We start from the raw sequence: 21,364 nt of genomic DNA on the forward strand, positions 1-21,364 counted from the left end.
CTATTCTAATTTAAAAAATTTTTCAATTAAGAAAAAATGTATCATAACAATAATAATGATAAAAAATTATTGTTAGGCCTTGAGCTCGATTCGAACCCGCGATCTTAAAATCAGTAGGCCGATATAACAACAAAAATTATTTATTGAAAGTATATATGTGTAAGGCCAATTTCGTTTTTTCGATTTGTGTTAAAAAAAATTTTTTGAAAGTCGTAGATACTTTAAAGTGATGCAAAAAAATTCAAAATGTATGTGTATCAATTTTGTTTCGAATTATATCTATTACATATATGGGATTATCGGAAACTACTTTAATTGACTAATAAATTTGAGAATATCCATTTCACTTTAATTTTGAACGATGTTAAAAGTATGTATTTTTATTGTATGTATTCACGTTTGATTTAGACTGATTATATTTCAAGCTATACACATTATTGTTGCAAATCTAAATTGCTTTACTTATGAAAATTTAGAGTTATTATGTATGAAAATTTTATAAAAATTGGCAAAGTTGAAGGAACAACCGATATTGCGATTAGGTTTTAAGAATTTTTCCGGAAAATATAGATTTGAGGTTGATCGAATTTGAAAGAAATTTTAGGTATTTTTGCGAAAAATATTGATTTGAAATTGACCGAATTTAAAGGTATTTTAAGTATTTTTGCGAAAAATATTGGTTTGAGATTGATCGAATTTGAAAGAAATTTTAGGTATTTTTGCGAAAAATATTGATTTGAAATTGACCGAATTTAAAGGTATTTTAAGTATTTTTGCGAAAAATATTGGTTTGAGATTGACCGAATTTAAAGGAATTTTAAAAATTATATCGAAAAATATTTATAAGAAAAATTATGTATACATATGTATTTCAAAAGCAACTACATATTACATCTCAAACATACATTCATACTGCAAGCTACGCCTCACCATACGCTTTCACCGCTGCTGCTGTTCTGCTGCTGCCGTCATCACTTCGCTGCTTACAATTTTCGTTCAGCTTCCTTGTGCAGCTGCTATTTTGATGTGCCGTTATTTATAGTGGCTTCGCTTGGTTCGGGGTGCCGTACATTGCCTTGTCCCGTTATGTTGGGTACAGCTTCCCTTCAATTTGTATGCCGAAACCTCTGTATGTGTTATATTTTTTGTAGGTTTTTGTATTTTGTATTTTTTTTGTAAAGATTTTTGTATTTTATATTTTTTTGTAGATTTTTGTATTTTATATTTTTTTGTAGATTTTTACATTTTATGTTTTATATATTTTCACAAATTGCGCTGCCGTACGAAGGTGGCCTGGTGCTCCATCCTACATTAAATTTTGCAAGCTGCCTCACGGTCGCCATGTGGCGTTCCTTATGGAATGCCTTCAGAAAATTGTTTATGTGCGCACGCTAATGCACGCACGCTCCACTCAAACACCAAGAAAACAATCAAACACGAATTTTATGCTTAGTTCTAGTTTGGTTTAATTAGGTTTAGATATAGCTTTGTTTACTGTAGAATAAGAGTATTTTTTGTAAGTAGTAGCACTTAGTTAATTTAACGTAGACTTATATTTAGTTTTCTTTTTGTAAATTTGTCGTACACGCCAAGTCTCTGCCAAAATTAATAATAATGATGGCCGCCTTTTCATTACGAGCCGACCTCCCCGTTTTCAACTTGTTCCAACACCTGTTGTCCATTCACAATAGACAACAGGGTTGCACCAAGTGGGAAACAGGGTAAGATCATAAGGCTGCTGTTACAATGGGTTTAACTACTTTATTCGTAAATTTCCACTTTATTCGTAAATTTCAAGTCTATACAAAATTATTCTGCCGTAAAAGTCTGTACTTGAAGGAAAAAAAAACTTTACCTTCATCGCTTCTTTATTATTCACATGCTTCTTAAGATAAAAAGTTTGGGTCGAATTCACATCCTCTGGGTAGAACGCTTCATCCAAAATAAGTTTACCATCAAGCGTTTCGATATGGACTAAGATGGACTTCGCAGCAAAACCACCTTGGAACTGAACCAAAAATCCACTGACCTTTTGCGGGACATCAAAGTGGAGCTTTACCCATTGCGCTGTTCCCTAAAATAAAGAAAAAGTTCTGGTGTAATAGAAAGAGTCGGTGACCCATTTGTGGACACTTCAAAGCCAAGCTAACCGAAATAGATCGATGTTCTTCGTTTCGTTTATATCAAGGCATGGAATCCCGATCCAGAACCCCAGTATTTCCGAACCAGCCAAAATCTCGGGATTTCAGGATTACTCGGGATCTTATAAAGCAAGTTTAAAAAACTTTATTTTATTACTGGTGTCCCTGTTTTGCACTTTTGTAGTCTCTTTTTTAGACGTTACACAACTCAATGATTTGATTTCAAAGGAAATACGCATTTTTCGTGTTTAAAACGAAACGAGTTTTTTATTTGCTTATAAAATTTGTATTGAATTATTTTTAAAACATTAGACTGAAATAAATGTTTTTGTTAAACTACTCATATGAGTGCACGTACATAATTATTTTCGAATAAAAATTCGAAGGTAACAGTCTCTGAATATTCCCGGAAAATCTCGGGATTGTCATTTTAAAAAACCGGGCATACAAAAGGTCGTCGGCCTTCGATGCTTTAGTTTCTATGCGACAACGATGCACGGTTGCCACAACATCTTTTCATTTGGGACCAAAATTCATCTAAAAAAAGATGAAATTGTTTTTTGTTGTATATAATGTAATTAACAGTAATATGCATAAAACACATAACCCTGTGATTTTAGCAGTGGCAAGATACCCAGTTCTACAAGCACTGTCGCATGGCCCTATTACGATGCACACTATCAGGCATCTTCGGTGGATACTTCTCAAGACCTTTAGTCTACCATTTGCTGAAATAATCCATAACCACCAGTACGTATTTGTTTTCGCGGTTGCTAGTAGGAAATGGACCTGTGACATCCATGGCGATCCTTTCAAAGGACCAAGGTCTGTCATTTCAGTGTAACCCCATTTAATTTGCTGCGACCGATCACAAATTGTCATCAATATCCTCTAAAGGGAGTTCAAGGAAACTTGCTGTTTCAACAGGCGTGCACCATAATGAAAGGGGTGTTAGAGGCGTTGGTTCCACATTACAATTAAAGAGATGGTTGGTGTCATGTGGGGACACATTGCAAGCGGGGCATACATTTTGTATGTCGGGGTTGGTTCTGGATAGGTAAGAGTTTAACCTGTTACAGTATCCAGATCGAAGTTGAGCTAGAGTGCCTCGCGTTTCCCTGGGGAGTATGCGTTCCTCTTCCGCAAGTTTTGGGTACTGTTCTTTGAGTACTGGATTCACCGGCAAATTCCTGGCATAAAGGTCCGACGCCTGTTTGTGGAGTTCACCAAGGGGTTTGTTTTTTTTTTTGCTTCATACGGCTGAGTTCTCAGGTTCCGTATTTCCTCAAAATGCTTACGGAGATGACTCCTTAAGTCCCTAGGCGGTGTTGGCTCATCAATCAGATGTCTGTTGGGATGCCCAGGTTTCTGGGTATTCAACAGCAACTGTTTGGTTAGCATCTCATTTCTCTCCCTGATGGGGAGTATTCCCGCCTCATTATGTAGATGGTGTTCGGGGGACATAAGAAGACAGCCCGTAGCGGTTCTGAGAGCAGTATTTTGCAAGGCCTGTAGCTTATTCCAGTGGGTAATTTTTAGGCTTGGCGACCATATAGGGGACGCGTAGCACGCAATCGGCTGGCAAATTGCTTTGTATGTGGTAATGAGCGTTTCTTTGTCTTTTCCCCAAGTACTGCCAGCAAGGGATTTGAAGATTTTATCACGACTCTGGATTTTCGGTACAATTACGGCTGCGTGCTCACCAAAATGTAGAGCCTGATCAAACGTCACACCCAAGATTTAGGGGTGTAGGACAGTCGGTAGCGACGTGGGTGTTCGCTTCCCAAGGCAGTCGGTTCTATGCACCGGAGCGACTCGGGATTTTTCCCGACCAAGGACTGTCATTTCAGTGTGACCCCATTTAATTTGTTGCGTCCCTCCCACAAATTGTCATCCTCCTAGCAGCTCCTTGCAGCAGGACTGCTCCATATTCTCTTACTCCAGGAAGGCATCGAATCCAATCCGGGTCCGTCTCCTGTCCCCGGTCCTGAGAAATTGTTTTGCTGCATCTGCCGGAAAAGAGTCCTTTTAGGACGGCCATACTCTGTTCAGTGTGTCTCGTGCAAGGGATGGTTGCATCGGACAGGTTGTTCTGGGCTAGACCCCAAAACCAGACGTCCACGTAACTTCTATAAATCTTTTGTGGCTCCTTGCTGTTCGCGCCCAAGGGCGTCCCGTAGTATACGCCTAAGCGCCCCCCCTCTACCTTCCAGCAGCCCTGCTGCTCAGCAAGCCACAGCAAGTACCCGCTGCTGCTCGCGCCCCACGGCGCCAACAACTCAAACAGCTGCTACCACTCATAACTACTACCTTCGTAGTAGAGTCGGTAGCAATGCTGAGCATCAGCCCCTGCTCCCGTCTTCTCCCCCCTCTTTTCCGGCAGCAATCGTGTAGGTCAGGGAAACAGACTCTTAGTCCCTACCTCCGTTTGCACCGTTTGCCAGCACAGAATATATAGGTTTGCGACATCCGCCCAATGCAGCTCCTGCCTTGGGTGGTGCCACTTTCCTAGATGTTCTGGTCTCCGCGACGGCAACTCCCCGACGGGTTTCATCGCGCCATGTTGCCAGGTCGCAAACCCGAATCATCCGAGTACCCCAATTCTTGCCCAAGGACGCCCAGTCCCAGGGCCACAACAGTAATCGCGTCCTGGCCTTCCACAACCCAGGCGTAGTCACCCGTCACTTAGCACCAGAGTGACGGCGTCTCCCCTTATGCACTTCAGAATTCTGCAGTTAAACCGTAATGGACTAACTGGGAAGATTACGGAGATAGTCGATTTCATGAAGCGGCACAACATCCGCATTGTTGCGATTCAAGACACTAAACTCACTGCAAGATCTGCATTGCATACCTGCTCTGGGTATAATGTCCACAGGAAAGACCGCGAGAGCGGAAATGGAGGCGGCCTCGCGTTTATCATACACCACTCTGTGCAATATTATATATTTGATCCTGGCATCGACCCCAGGGACAATTTCTTAGAACGTCAAGGCCTATCTGTCCGGTCAGGCGATGCAAACCTAGAAATCATCAACATCTACATCCCTCCTGCCACCTGTTGCCCCACTGGATACTGCCCTAATATCAGAGCCTTACTCACTGGCAACAATCGCATTATGTTAGGCGATTTCAATGCCCATCACGATCTATGGCATTCATACTTGCGGGTGGACAGTAGGGGTGAGATGTTGGCGGATCAAACAGAAGAAACGACGTTCTGCACAATAAACGGAGACGCCCCCACACGTATTGTAGGAAGCTGTCACAGTTCGCCAGATATCTCAATCGTGAGCGCAGAACTCGTAAACTGCGTCAACTGGCAGCCGATGGTAACATTGGCATCCGACCACCTGCCAATACTTATTTCGCTCGAGCGTACCACCGACTTCATCGTCACCGAAAAACGCACTTTCATAAACTTCAAAAACGGAAAGTGGGAAGAATATAAATCTTTTACCAACAACCGCTTTGCTGCCCTCCCTATCCCGACTGATGCCCGCCAAGGGGAGAGTGCCTTCGGTAAGGTCATTGAATCCGCCTCGGCACGTTTCATTCCCGCCGGGAGAATTCCGAAAATCCGGCCCCACTTCCCAGCGGAGGCCGCAAACTTAGCGAGAGAACGTGACCTTATAAGACAGCTTGATCCAGGCGACCCCAAATAAGGGATATAAACCAACGCATCAAATTGCTGTTGGACGAACATAAGCGGGCGAAATGGGAGGAGCACCTAAGAGGTTGTAACCTCTCTACCGGTGTGGGTAAACTTTGGTCCACCGTAAAGTCCATATCGAATCCAACTAAAAGCACAAAGACAAAGTTTCCATCGCCTTTGGCGACAAAGTGCTGTCGGATGGGAAAAAATGCGCGAGCGCTTTCTGCCGACAACATATAATGCATCCTACGGTCGACAAAGGTAGACGGAGAGCCAATAGACGCGCACATAAACACAAATTCAGCGCGTCACCAATCACCATCACCCCTAAAGAGGTTGAGGACGCCATTTGTCGCGCTAAACCATCCAAAGCAGTGGGCCCAGACGGCATAGCCATGCCGATGCTTAAAAGCCTAGGGAAAGAGGGTTTCAAATATTTACCGCATGTCTTCAACCTGTCTCTTTCCACCTTTGTCATACCCGAGAAATGGAAAATGACCAAGGTGGTCCCGCTACTAAAGCCTGGGAAACCAGCTAACATAGGTTATTTGTATCGTCCGATATCTCTCCTATCGCCAGTAGCAAAGACGCTTGAAGCCATTTTGCTCCCTTATTTCCAAGCAAATTTGCAGCTAGCCTCTCATCAGCATGGCTTCAGAAAACTCCATAGCACTACCGCCGCGCTAAATGCCATTAGCACCCAGATAAATTGCGGTTTAAATCAATACCCCCACCATAGAACAGTACTCGTAGCGCTAGACCTATCAAAAGCTTTTGATACGGTCAACCATGGTTCGTTACTGCAAGACCTGGAAGGGTTTACCCTTCCCCCATGTCTTAAAAGGTGGACCGCAAATTATCTGGGTGGTTGGCAGGCATCGGTGCAATTTAGAAACGAAACATCAAAACAAAGGAGAATTAAACAAGGGGTGCCACAGGGTGGTGTCCTATCCCCACTTTTGTTTAATTTCTACATATCTAAGCTACCTTCACCACCGGAAGGCGTCACAATCGTTTCCTACGCCGATGACTGCACAATAATGGCCACAGGCGCAGGCCCAAAGATCGATGCGCTAAGGAATAAAATAAACGGCTACCTCCCTGATCTCTCCAGTTTTTTCGCCTCGCGAAACCTGGCATTATCACCGACTAATTCTTCCGCGACCTTATTTACAACATGGACGTCCAAAATGTCGACCATTTTGAACATCCACGTCGATGGCACTACGCTACCGACTGTCCTACACCCCAAAATCTTGGGTGTGACGTTCGATCAGGATCTACATTTTGGTGAGCACGCAGCCGCAATTGTTCCGAGAATTCAGAGCCGGAACAAAATCCTGAAATCCCTGTTGTTGTTGTTGTAGCAATGCTCGCCCCACCTAATAGCCGCCACCGATCACAAATTGTCATCAATTCCTCAAATCCCTCGCTGGCAGTACCTGGGGAAAAGATAAAGAAACGCACATGACTACATACAAAGCAATTAGCCAGCCGATTACGTGTTACGCGTCACCCATATGGTCGCCAAGCCTAAAAATTAACCACTGGAAGAAACTACAGGCCTGCCAAAATACTGCTCCCAGAATCGCCACGGGCTGTCTTCTTATGTCCCAGAACACCATCTGCATAATGAGGCGAGAATACTCCCCATCAGGGAGAAATGAGATGCCGACCAAACAGTTCCTGTTGAAACCTGAGCATCCCAACAGACATCTGATTGATGAACCAGCACCGCCTAGGGGCTTAAGGAGTCATCTCCGTAAGCATTTTGAGGAAATACGGCACCTGAGAACCCAGCCGTATGAAGCGAAAAAACACAAGCAGGTCCTTGGTGAACTCCATAAACAGGCGTCGTACCTTTATGCCGGGAATTGCCCGGTGAATCCAGTACTTAAAGAAAAGTATCCAAAACTCGTGGAAGAGGATGTAGTAATTTAAACCACGTATTATTTTTTTAACAAAACTTAAAATTATATTTTTTTAAACACGCCTAAAAGTATGCGTCTATTTTATTTTTTTATTTTTCACAATAATGAAAATTTTTGAAAATTGAAAATCAATATTGAAACTTAAAATATTGATAATACATTTAAAAATTAAAAAGTTCAAAGTAACTAAAATACAAAGTAAAATAAAAATAATAAGAACCCTACATTACTCCCCCTTCAAGAAAATTTATCATTAAACAAATTGAATGTAACTCTCTTTTTATGTAAATTCTTGGTGTTGTTTGTGTCTGTTGTCTCAATTATTGCAGGCTTTAATCTATCAATAGGAATAGTTTTAATATTATTATCTATTTCAAGTTTAAAACATTTTTGGTCTTTTTCCACAATTTTGTAAGGTCCTTCATATGGTTGTTGTAATGAATGTTTATTAATGACTCGAACGAATGCAAATTTACAAGTTTGAAGATCTTTTGGAACATAAATTCCAGTATCAGCATCTTTATGATGACTTAAATTTGATCTAACATTTCGAAAATGTTCACGTAAATTACTTAAAATTTCAGTTGATGAGAAATTTTTAGCTGATGGCACAACAAGTTCCCCTGGCAAACGTAAATTCTGACCGAAAACCATTTCCGCTGGTGTAGCCGAAATATCTTCTTTGTAAATAGATCGCAAACCAAGTAATATGACAGGTAACTCGTCATACCAATTATTTGTGTCCTCTCTAGCTATTATAGTAGTCTTTAATTGTCTATGAAACCTTTCAACCATACCATTTCCTTGAGGGTGATATGCGGAAGTTGTAATTTGGTGACTACCAAGTAATTTAGTTAACTCTGAAAACAATTTCGATGTAAATTGGCTACCTTGATCAGTTGTTATCTTTAACGGAACTCCAAACCGAGAAATATATTCTCTAAAAAACTTATTTGCAATTGTAGATGCTGAAATATCTTTTAATGCATATGCCTCAGGCCAACGGGTAAATCTTTCAATAATCGTTAAAATATAGCGATGTCCTTTTGAAATAGGTAATGGTCCAACTATATCTAAATGAATGTGTTCAAATCTATTCTTGGGAATTTGAATTTTGACAATAGGGGATTTTGTATGACGATAAACTTTAGACTTTTGACAATTAAGACACTCTTTTGACCAAATATTAATATCCTTATTCATATTAGGCCAATAATATTTTTTAACTATGAGCCGTCGTGTAGCTCTTGTACCCGGATGTGCTATTCCATGTAAAATATCAAATACTGTCTTTCGCAAATTACTCGGTACAAATGGCCTAGGAGTTTCTCCTGAAATTTCACACCAAATATTAAAATTTAAAATGGGAATATTAAATAACTTTAAATTTAGATATTGAGAATCAGATACAAGTTGATTTAAGTCATCATCTTTTTGTTGTTCAGTTTGTAAAATTTTAAAATTCAGTTCTGTATTATATATTGCATTAACCTCAAAAGCTCTAGATAGCGTATCTGCTACAACATTGGATTCTCCTTTAATGTATTGTATGTCATCAGTAAATTGTGCTATAAATTCCAAGTGTCTCGTTTGTCTAGGACTTCGTTCTGTTTTTGAATTTAAAGCAGTAGTCAAAGGTTTATGGTCCGTATAAACTGTAAATTGTCGTCCTTCCAAAAGATATCTAAAATGTTTTATATTTAAATAAATCGCCAATAATTCCCTATCAAAAGCACTATACTTAATTTCAGTTGGAGAAAGTTTTTTAGAAAAGAATGCAATGGGCTCAATTTTATTATTGTAATTTTGTTGTATAACGCCCCCAATCGCTGTGTTAGATGCATCTACTGTTAAAGATAATTTAGCATCTTTGTTAAAATGATTTAACAATATCGTAGATGCAAATTTATCTTTAATGCATTCAAAAGCTTCATTCGAAATCTCATCCCATACCAAAGTTTTGTCACGTTTCTTATTTACTTTGTTAATTAGATCATAAATTTTGTTTGTATATTCTGCTAGTTTTGGAATGTATCTATGATAATAATTTACCATACCAATAAATTTCTGTGCCTGCTTAACTGATTTTGGACGTTCGAAATTGCGAATAGCTGATACCTTTTCATCGGAAGGTCGAATACCTGTTCCAGAAATGTTATGTCCTAAAAAATCTATATTCGTTAAACCAAAAGTACATTTACTTGGTTTAATGTTTAAACCGTACTCTGTAAGGCGTTGAAAAAGGATACGTAAATCTTTTAAATGTTGTTCTTCGTCTGTACTTGCAATAAGTAAGTCGTCGATGTAAGCATATACAAAGTCTAAGTCACCTACTACCTCATTTATGAATCGTTGAAAGGTTTGTGCAGAATTTCTAAGTCCGAAAGGCATTCTCATGAATTCAAACATACCGAAAGGAGTTGTAATAGCAGTTTTATAAATATCTTCTTCAGCCATAGGAATTTGGTGATATGCCCTAACTAAATCTAATTTTGAAAATATATTTTTATTATGAAGGTTCATATTAAAATCTTGAACGTGAGGTAAGGGATAACGATCGGGAACAGTTACAATATTCAATCTTCTAAAATCACCACATGGACGCCAATCATTCAACTCTTTTTTAGGTACAAGGTGAAGTGGTGATGCTACTGAAGAATTTGAAGGCCAACAAATGCCTGTTTTAACTAAGAAATCAAACTCCGTTTTCGCGACTTTGTATTTTACCGGATCTAAGCGCCTGGGCTTAGGAAATGGAAGATTACCTTCTGTTACAAGTCGATGTACTGTTGTATGTTTAACAGGTTTAGTATAATCTGGTTCAGAAATAAGTGACGGAAACTCTTTTAATAATTTTGTAAATTTATTGTCAACCACAAACAATTTCGGTAATGGAATATCACAAAAGTAGGATACTGTATTAACTGAGAGATTGGTTAATGGATCTACTAAACGTTTATGTTTAATGTCTATAAGAAGACCATATTTACAAAGAAAATCAGCGCCAATTATTGGCTTGGCTATATCTGCAATCAAAAATGTAAACGGAAATTCACGTCTTAAACCCAAATTTACGTTTAAAAGCCTTTTCCCGTAAGTGGCAATTGTTGAGCCATTAGCTGCAGTGAGAATTATGTCTGAACGTTTCGTATGAGGAAATTTAGACGCGGGTAATACCGAAATTTCTGCTCCACTATCAATTAAAAAAATTTTGTTTGTTTTCTCTATCAAAAATAAATAAGCGACGCGTCGAAAATTCTAAGTTTCCGTTGTTCGTCGCTGCAACAACGGAAGAATTTAGTTTGTTGAGTCTTTGTTTTTTGTTATAAGAACAAGGATGTTCACAACTTCTAGCATTATTTCCAAATTTGTAGTGAAATCTACACAACCAATTTGGATTATTACTCGAGTTAGATCGACGCCTAAAAGAATTTCTAAAATTGTTTCTAGGATTAGAACGCGACCTAGATTGATTCCGATACATTTCTGTTTTAATTTCACCTAACTCCAAAGAAAGTTTCTGAAAATTTTCACTCACCAAAGAGGTGGTTTTAACCAAGTTTTCAACAACAGAATTTTGTTCTTTTGTATCCGAAAAATTATTAACCGAAAATATTTCATTTTTGTTTATCACTTCCCAAATATTATCTGCTAATTTTGTTAATTCGGTAATATTATTAGAACTCGAACTAGCCAAAATCATACTCAAATTTTTAGGAAGTTTACGCATCCAAATTTTCTTTAAAATATTTTCACTAAAATTTGATCCGGCTAATATAATTAATGAACGATAAAATTCTGATGGCTTACGATCACCCATCTCAGAATCGTTTAAAATTTTATCAAGTTTCGAATTTTCGCTAAGTGAGTGTCTTTCTATCAACACTTTTTTAAGTTCAGTAAATTTGTTATTAATGGGGGGATTTTGGATAGAATCCAAAATAGTTATTATCACTTCCTGCGGAAGTGCTGTAATGATGTGTTCGTATTTAGTGTCTTCTTGTGTAATGTTTTTAGTACTAAATTGTGTTTCGACATGAATAAACCATGCTTCAGGATAATTAGTCCAAAATTGTGGAAGTTTTACTGAAACTGACAAAATTTCATTTTGAGTAACATTTGCATATGGATTTGTAATTTGTTGTTGAGAAGTGTCATGTGGTAAATCTATCAAAGTGTCGTTTAAATTGTTAGTAAATGTAGATGTTTGCGTTGTATGTTGTGGTGAACGAATCATATTGCATTAAATGAAAAAAAAGTTAACTAACAAAAAAGTAAAATAAACTAGTAATTCTATAAAGAGAGAGTTTACAATAATAATAATAATATATCTATATATTAGTATACATACATAAACACGTATAATATAAATATAACTGTTCACCAAAATACTTGCTGTGAATGTGCAGTTTGTTGCTGTTAATGCAATGGCTTTTGATGTTTTAGCTGCTCAATCAGGGAACTCAAAAATAACGGTTGTGTTTATGCAATGGCTTTGAAATTGATTGATGAAATTATGCAATGGCTTTAGAAAGGATTGAGCCTCTGACAGATTGATTGATGCTGGTTTCACTGTTTTGAAGCATTTGCATTTGACAAATGTGGACCTCCTTTTTAATAACTTTCGTTAATTGTATGTGATTCAATTAAGTTAAATATTTTAATAGAACGTTTCATTCGCACAAACGCATAAATGACCTTTGTTCAAAGAACTCATAGGTTCCAAATCAAAAATGCATAGCAGGTGTTAGAAGCAAATGTCGATTATGATACGACTTAAATTGCGTACATATATACTTTTCATTGAGTTATATTGTTATTTAGTTTTTTTTTAAATACAAATTTTATAATTTGTGGCTTTGTGAACTATATTGCGATTTTATTGAATTGAACAGTCGTCTGAATTATCTTGGTCAAATATGACCTCAAAATAAAAACGTTTTTGATAATTCCACCACACCAAGTTAAATTTTTAAAATAGGCAGAGATCGCCAATGTAGTAATTTAAACCACGTATTATTTTTTTAACAAAACTTAAAATTATATTTTTTTAAACACGCCTAAAAGTATGCGTCTATTTTATTTTTTTATTTTTCACAATAATGAAAATTTTTGAAAATTGAAAATCAATATTGAAACTTAAAATATTGATAATACATTTAAAAATTAAAAAGTTCAAAGTAACTAAAATACAAAGTAAAATAAAAATAATAAGAACCCTACAGAGGAACGCATACTCCCCAGGGAAACGTGTGTCACTCTTGCTCAACTTCGTTCTGGATACTGTAACAGGTTAAACTCTTACCTATCCAGAATCAACCCCGACATACAAAATGTATGCCCCGCTTGCAATGTGTCCCCACATGACACCAACCATCTCTTTAATTGTAATGTGGAACCAACGCCTCTAACACCCCTTTCCTTATGGTCCACCCCTGTTGAAACGGCAAGTTTCCTTGGACTCCCGTTAGAGGATATTGATGACAATTTGTGATCGGTCGCGGCTGTTAGGTGGGGCGAAGCATTGCTACAACAACAACAACGTGGATGTTCAAAATGGTCGACATTTGGGACGTCCATGTTGTAAATAAGGTCGCGGAGGATTTAGTCGGTGATAATGCCAGGTTTCGCGAGGCGAAAAAACTGGAGAGATCAGGGAGGTAGCCGTTTATTCTGTTGCAAAGCTCATAGATCTTTGGGCCCGGTGCCTGTGGCCATTATTGTGCACTCATCGGCGTATGAAACGATAGTAAATCCTTCTGGTGGCGAAGGTAGCTTAGATATGTAGAAATTAAGCAAAAGTGGGGATAGGACACCACCCTGTGGCACCCCCTGTTTAATTCTATTGGTGTTGATATTTCACTTCTAAATTGCACCGATGACTGCCGACCGCCCAGATAATAATGCGGTCAACCTTTTAAGACATGGGGGAAGGGTAGACCCTTCCAGGTCTTGCAGTAACGTGCCATGGTTGACCGTATCAAAAGCTTTTGATAGGTCTAGCGCAACGAGTACTGTTCTATGGTGCGGGTTTTGATTTAAACCGCAATTTATCTGGGTGCTGATGGCATTTAGCGCGGTGGTGGTGCTATGGAGTTTTCGAAGCCATGCTGATGGCAGGCTAGCTGCAAATTTGCTTTGAAGTAGGGGAGCAAAATGGCTTCTAGCGTCTTGGTTACTGGCGATAGGAGAGCTAGCGGGCGATATGACTCTCCTATGTTAGCTGGTTTCCCAGGCTTTAGTAGCGGGACCACCTTGGCCATTTTCCATTTTTCGGGTATGACAAAGGTGGAACGAGACAGGTTAAAGACATGTGCTAAATATTTTAAACCGTCTTTCCCTAGGTTTTAAGCATCGGCATGGCTATGCCGTCAGGGTCCACTGGTTTGGATGGTTTAGCATGACCGATGGCATCCTCAACCTCTTTGGCGGCGATGGTAATTGGTGACGCGCTGAATTTATGTTTATGTGCGTGTCTGTTGGCCCTCCGTCTATCTTTGTCGACCGTAGAATGCAATATATATTGTCGGCAGAAAGCGCTCGCACATTTGTTCGCATCCGACAGCACTTTATCCCCAAAGGCGATGGAAACTTTGTCATTGAGCCTAGACGGATTCGATAGGGACTTTACGGTGGACCAAAGTCTACCTACACCGGCAGAGAGGCTACAATTCCTTAAATGCTCCTCCCATTTCGCCCGCTTGTGTTCATCCACAAGCAATCTGATGCGTTGGTTTATATCCCTTATGTAAGCGTCGCCGGGTTCGAGCTGTCTTATAAGGTCACGTTCTCTCGCTAAACTTACGGCCTCCGCCGGGACGTGGGCCGAATTTCGGCAATTCTACCGGCGGGAATGAAACGAGGCGAGGCGGATTCAATGACCTTGCGGAAAGCACGCTCCCCTTGGCGAGCATCAGTCGGGATAGGGAGGGCAGCAAAGCGGTTGTCTATAGGACGGTCATAATCTTGTCAGTGTATCACGTGCAAGGGATGATTGCACCGGACAGGTTGTTCTGGCCTAGATCTTAAAACCCGACGGTATCGTAACTTTTATAAATCGTTTGAGGCTCCTTGTTGTGTCTTAGAACGTCACCACATATCTGTCCGGTCAGGCGATGTAAACCTAGAAGTCAACAGCATCTACATCCCTCCTGCCACCTGTTGCCCCAGTGGATGCCACCCTAATGTCAGAGCCCTATTCACTGGCGATAATCGCATTATAAACATAAATTCAGCGATTTCAATACACATCACGATCTATTATAAAGGATCCATATTTGGATCCTGCAGAAGCGTTCTGCTCGCACTCACCCGGCTGCCAAGCGCACACACTCACCCTTAATTTTTTCTTACTTTAATTTTTCCTTACTTCCTTAGTTCAGTAAAAACAGTTTTTAGTTTCTGTATTCTTCTTTATTTAAACTTTATTTATAACCGTACACTTTTTAGTTCCTTCTTTATAACTATATGTAGCACTTTCCTTTTATATTCTCTCACACAACTTTATTTTATACTTTAGTCTTTTTTTTAACCACTTCTACGTTTTCTTTTATTTCGTGCTTATGCAGCTGCCGGTTCACTTAAAACTAAAAACTGCCGCTAACGCAACTCTGCGGCTTGGCATATTTTTTCTTACGTTGCTTAGCAACGAAATTAATGATGGCGTCGAAATAAATCGTCGAGCAACGGCAGTTTCAGCCAATCAGAAACTCTCCAAGTTGCTCGACTCTAACAATTTTAGTGATGCCAAGTGCATCTGATGTATGGTTGCATCTTGCACATTTCTAAAGAGGATTGCCAACTACAATTTACTATGGCACTACACTATGGCATTCAAACCTGCAGGCGGACAGCAGGGGTGAGATGTTGGCGGATCAATAGAAGAAAGGACGTTCTGCACAATAAACGGCGACGCCCCAACTCGTATGGTAGGAAGCTGTCACAGTTTGCCAGATATATCAATCGTGAGCGCAGGACTCGTAAACTGTGCCAACTGGCAGCCGATGGTAACATTGGCATCTGACCACCTACCTATAATTATTTCGCTCGAGTGAACCGCCGACTTCATCGTCACCGAAAACCCCACTTTCATAAACTTTAAAAAAGGAAAATGGGATGAGTACAAATCCTTTGCAGACAGTCGCTTTGTTGCTCCCTATCAAGATTGATGCCCACCCAAGGCGAGCGTGCTTTCCGCAAGGTCATTTAATCCGCCTCGGCTCGTTTTATTCCCGTCGAAAGAATACCCGAAATTCGGCCTCATTTTCCAGCGGAGGCCGCAAATTTAGCGAGAGAACGTGACCTTATAAGACAGCTCGATCCCGGCGACGCCCAAATAAGGGATATAAACCAACGAATCAGATTGCTTGTGGATGAACACAAGCGGGCGAAACGCGAGGAGCATTTAAGGAATTGTAGCCTCTCTGCCGGTGGGGATAAGCTTTGGTCCACCGTAAAGTCCCTATCGAGTCCCTCTGAGCACAATGGCAAAACTTCCATCGCCTTTGGCCATAAAGTGCTGTCGAATGCGAAAAAATGCGCGAGTGCTTTTTGCGGACAATATATAATTCATTCCACGGTTGACAAAGTTAGACGGCGGGCCAACAGACGCGCACATAAACATAAATTCAGCGCGTCCCCAATTACCATCACCGCCAGAGATGTTGGGGATACCATCGGTTATGTTAAATCATCTCAAGCAGTGGGCCCACACGGCATAGCCATTCCGATGCTTAAAAGCCTAGGTAATGGGGGTTTCAAATATTTAGCACATGTCTTCAACCTGTCCCTTTCCAAATTTGTCATCCCCGAAAAATGGAAAATGGCCAAGGTGGTCCCGCGACTAAAGCCTGGGAAACCAGCTAACATAGGAGATTCTTATCGACCGATATCTCTCCTATCGCTAGTAGCCAAGACACTTGAAGCCATCCTGCTCCCCTACTTTAAAGCAAATTTGCAACTAGCATATCATCAGTATGGCTTCAGAAAACGACATAGTACAACCGCCGCGCTAAATACCATTAGCACCCAGATAAATTGCGGTTTAAATCAAAACACCCACCATAGAGAACAGTACTCGTTGCGCTAGACCTATCACAAGCTTTTGATACGGTCAACCATTTTACTTTACCAAGTCTTAAAAGGTGGACCGCAAATTATCTGTCTGGTCGGCAGACATCGGTGCAATACAGGAACGCAACACCAAACCAAGAAGAATTAAACAACTTCTACATATCAAAGCTACCTTTGGCATCAGTAGGAGTAATATCGTTTCCTACGCCGATTCCTGCACGATAATGGCCACAGGCACAGGCCCACAGATCGATGAGCTTTGCAACAAAATAAACGGCTACCTCTCCAGTCTTTTCGCTTCGCAAAACCTGACATTATCACCGACTAAATCATCGCCGACCTAATTTACAACATGGACATTCAAAATGTCGACCATTTTGAACATCCACGTCAATGGCACTACGCTACCGACTGTCTTACACCCCAAAATCTTGGGTGTGACGTTTGATCAGGATCTACATTTTGGTGAGCACGCAGCCGTAATTGTACCGAAAATCCAGAGTCGTGATAAAATCTTCAAATCCCTTGCTGGCAGTACTTGGGGAAAAGACAAAGAAACGCTCATTACCACATACAAAGCAATTGGCCAGCCGATTGCGTGCCACGCATCCCCTATATGGTCGCCAAGCCTAAAAATTACCCACTGGAATAAGCTACAGGCCTGCCAAAATACTGCTCTCAGAACCGCTACGGGCTGTCTTCTTATGTCCCCCGAACACCATCTACATAATGAGGCGGGAATACTCCCCATTAGGGAGAGAAATGAAATGCTAACCAAACAGTTCCTGTTGAATACCCAGAAACCTGGGCATCCCAGATGATCTGATTGATAAGCCAACACCGCCTAGGGGCTTAAGGGGTCATCTCCGTAAGCATTATGAGGAAATACGGCACCTAACACAGCCGTGTGAAGCTAAAAAACACAAGCAGGTCCTCAGTGAACTCCACAGGCAGGCGTCGATGCCAGGAATTGCCCGGGATCCCGTACCTCAAAGAACAATATCCAAAATTAGCAGAGGAGGAACGCACTCTCCTTGGGGAAAACGCGCGTCACGCTAGCTCAACTTCGATCGGGATACTGTAACACGTTAGACTCTTACCTATCCAGAATCACCCCGACATAAAAAACATATGTCCTGCTTGTAACGTGCCCCACATGACACCAACCATCTCTTTAACTATGCTGTGGAACCAACGCCTCTAACACCCCTCTCATTATGGTCCAACCCTGTGGAAATGGCAAGTTTCCTTGGACTCCCTTTAGAGGATATTGATGACAATTTGTGATCGGTCGCACCTATTGGATGGGGCGAAACATTGTCTCGCCTGCTAAATATGTGTACGATACATTAATATATGTGTAATATGATTCCCCTGACGTATGTGTCGTTGACCATTGGGTTGCGGAAGCTTTTAAGCTATAAAGCTTTGTTTTGCTCTTATCAGCCTTTGAATACCAAGCTCAGTTGTTGTTGTAGCAGTGCTTTGCCCCACCTAATAGTTGCGCCCGATCACAAATTGTATCAATATCCTCTAACGGGAGTCCAAGGAAACATGCCGTTTCAACAGGGGTGGACCATAATAAAAGGGGTGTTAGAGGCGTTGGTTCCACATTACAATTAAAGAGATGGTTGGTGGCATGTGGGGACACATTGCAAGAGGCGCATACATTTTGTATGTCGGGGTTGATTCTGGATAGGTAAGACTTTAACCTGTTACAGTATCCAGAACGAAGTTGAGCTAGAGTGACTCGCGTTTCCCTGGGGAGTATGCGTTCCTCTTCCGCAAGTTTTGGGTACTGTTGTTTGAGTACTGGATTCACCAGGCAATTCCCGGCATAAAGGTCCGACGCCGGTGTGTGGGAGTACACCAAGGATCTGCTTGTTTTTTTGCTTCATACGGCTGAGTTCTCAGGTGCCGTATTTCCTCAAAATGCTTACGGAGATGACCCCTTAAGCCCCTAGGCGGTGTTAGCTCATCAATCAGATGTCTTTTGGGATGCCCAGGTTTCTGGGTATTCCACAGGAACTGTTTGGTTAGCATCTCATTCCACCCCCCTGATGGGGAGTATTCTTGCCTCATTATGTATATGGTGTTCTGGGGACATAAGAAGACAGCCTGGCGGTTCTGAGAGCAGTATTTTGACAGGCCTGTAGCTTCTTCCAGTGGGTAATTTTTAGGCTTGGCGACCATATAGGGGACGCGTAACATGTAGTCGGCTGGCCAATTCCTTTGTATGTGGTAATGAGCGTTTTTTTGTCTTTTCCCCAGTGCTGCCAGCAAGGGATTTGAGGATTTTGTTACGGCTCTGGATTTGCGCTGCAATTGCGGCTGCGTGCTCACCAAAATGCAGATCCTGATCAAACGTCACACCTAAGAATTTGGGGTGTAGTACCGTCTGTAGCGTAGTGTCATCGACGTGGATGTTTAAAATGGTCGACCCAGCTCAGTCGTGTTCAGCTATGTACACGGATACGAGGATATTTTTTCTAAAGAATTCGCCAAGAGCCATTCAACCTTCACTTGACTTAATGCACGTTATGAGTAAATACTTATTCTAATTTGGTGATGTTTGAAGCATTCAAATAAACCGTTGCCACGAAATAATAAAAATACATGAATATGTAAGTTACTTCACTTGAATTCCAGGATGTGTCTTCCACTGAATCGAACATGTGGTGTTTCCCGTATTGATTCGAATCTTTGCCTTGTACAGAGCTAACGCTGCAAGGAAAATTGAGAGTTACTTTCCAGAAATTTATGATTTTTGGATTGCCTTTTACCTGCATTTGAATTCCACTTTTTCTAGTAAATTCATTGTAAACAAATATCATAGATGACAAATATGGTCACTGTTTAGCGATGAGCATAGTAAATGATGATCACTGCGATTGAAATTCGCTAATAGTAGTAACGTTCCACTGGCGCGTGAGCCAGATACGGATGAAATTTAAGAAGGAAATAGAACAACATCCTGACCCTGATATTTATCTGCTTCTATTTCTGATCCGTAGAGCACTTCTCAATGATGACATGATACGAAACATTCATTCTCTCTCAATTCGTTTCCAGGAATGGGTCTTAAAGTTCATTCAATTGTAAACATTGGTTCATTCGATTGTAAACAAACTTCATTCGTTTCCAAGAATGGGTCTTGAAGATCAGAGTTGCGTAAACCGGGCAAAAAAAAATCCAAGAAAATCGGTGCGTTTTCATTATTTTTCATTTCAAGTGTATTCAACTACATAAGCGGATCAAAAATTTGTAAAAAAGGTACAAGAAATAACAAAATTAAATAAGCTGCTATATTAACGCACGAAAAGAGATAAGTACATTTTATCTTAGCAATCAAAAAATTTAATTTCACGTGTTGTCACGGAAAAATTTTTAACGGGTAAAATAAGCTTTTTTTTGTATTTGTAATCCTGAAAAAAATCGAGTTTTTTGATATCCCATTTGACAATCTTGAGTAAGTTTTCGGTGAAAATCATAAATTAAACCTTTACCATGTAAAATACCCCAAAGTTATTCCGAAATGCCCAAATTTGATTTTGAGGATGATGGCATCTATGGTCAATGTTATAAAAAATGCACATTTTCACGCGCTCTCAGAGAGCGAGAAGTTTCATATCATGTCATCATTGGCACTTCTGTTCGGTTCATTTTCTGTGGCAAATTTTTTGACAGCTAACCACTTTTGAGTGAGTAGCAGTGAAATAAATATGTGGGCATATGTGTATACATAATAGATTTCACCATATTTAAAAGCAAAAACACGGAAAAGTAGGTTAGGTTAGGTTGCAAGGGCTGAGCTGAACACTATGGTAACAGCTCACTACTTAGGCCACTAATGGGCCCATTGTATAAATTTTGCCAGAGTTTTCTTAGCTAGAGACCTCATAGCTAGAGACCTCAGCGAGGTCATGTAGAAAAGGTTTACCAAGGATAGCCATCCTACGCCTACTAAGCGCTGGACAGTGACAGAGAAGGTGCTGGACGCTCTCTTCATCTTCTGTGCATCTGCAGCTGCGACAATAGTCGAAGGTCGTTACCCCCATTATAGCACCGTGCGTGCCTATTGAGCAATGCCCTGTTAGAACCCTTATCAGGGACGATAGAGCTGATTTGTTTAAAATCAGAAGCGCTTCTGTGCGCCCTTTGTCATATGAGGGCCAAGTTTGCCTGGATGTCTCACACGATGATATGGCTGACCATAGTCCATTTGCGATTCTTATAGTGCTTGTGTTCACACGAAGCCTGAAAGTGGCCATGGGTATGCCTACCGAATCATTTCCCGGAAGGATATCGTCGGTGGTGCCTCTTCTGGCCAGCTCGTCTGCCCTGCAATTGCCTTCGATATCCCTGTGCCCAGGTACCCATATAAGGCTGAGCTATCTCGTTAAGAGATCTGCGGCATTCAGTGACCGACTTTGCGTTGTCGACGAATGAGTCCAGGGCCTTTAAGGCGCCCTGGCTGTCTGAGAAAATAAACACCCGTTTACCATCCTTAGGCATAGACCCTAGATGGTTCACAGTCCTGTGTATCGCCAGCATTTCCGCTTGGT

General features: G+C 40.6%; 1 protein-coding gene across 1 annotated transcript; it reads right to left on the reverse strand.

Annotated features, from left to right (window-relative positions):
* Positions 1 to 700: 700 nt before the first annotated feature.
* On the reverse strand, positions 701 to 19,934 carry LOC137244446 (nuclear receptor 2C2-associated protein). The gene is made up of 3 exons (XM_067773436.1): positions 19,583 to 19,934; positions 19,433 to 19,523; positions 701 to 2,074 (listed from the first exon to the last, which is right to left on the reverse strand). The coding sequence occupies exons 1-3, from the start codon at positions 19,615 to 19,617 to the stop codon at positions 1,781 to 1,783; spliced, it is 420 nt and encodes a 139-aa protein (XP_067629537.1). The 5' UTR covers positions 19,618 to 19,934; the 3' UTR covers positions 701 to 1,780.
* Positions 19,935 to 21,364: the final 1,430 nt, after the last annotated feature.

This window comes from Eurosta solidaginis, chromosome 3 (genome assembly GCF_040869045.1).
Source record: "Eurosta solidaginis isolate ZX-2024a chromosome 3, ASM4086904v1, whole genome shotgun sequence".
Taxonomy (NCBI): domain Eukaryota; kingdom Metazoa; phylum Arthropoda; class Insecta; order Diptera; family Tephritidae; genus Eurosta; species Eurosta solidaginis.

Coding starts and splice junctions, on each gene's coding strand:
- LOC137244446 (XM_067773436.1), bottom strand. CDS start 19,617: ATGAATTTACTAGAAAAAGTGGAATTCAAATGCAG. Junction 19,524..19,582: donor AAAGTGGAATTCAAATGCAG/GTAAAAGGCAAT, acceptor TTTTCCTTGCAG/CGTTAGCTCTGTACAAGGCA. Junction 2,075..19,432: donor CATCCTGGAATTCAAGTGAA/GTAACTTACATA, acceptor TCTTTATTTTAG/GGAACAGCGCAATGGGTAAA.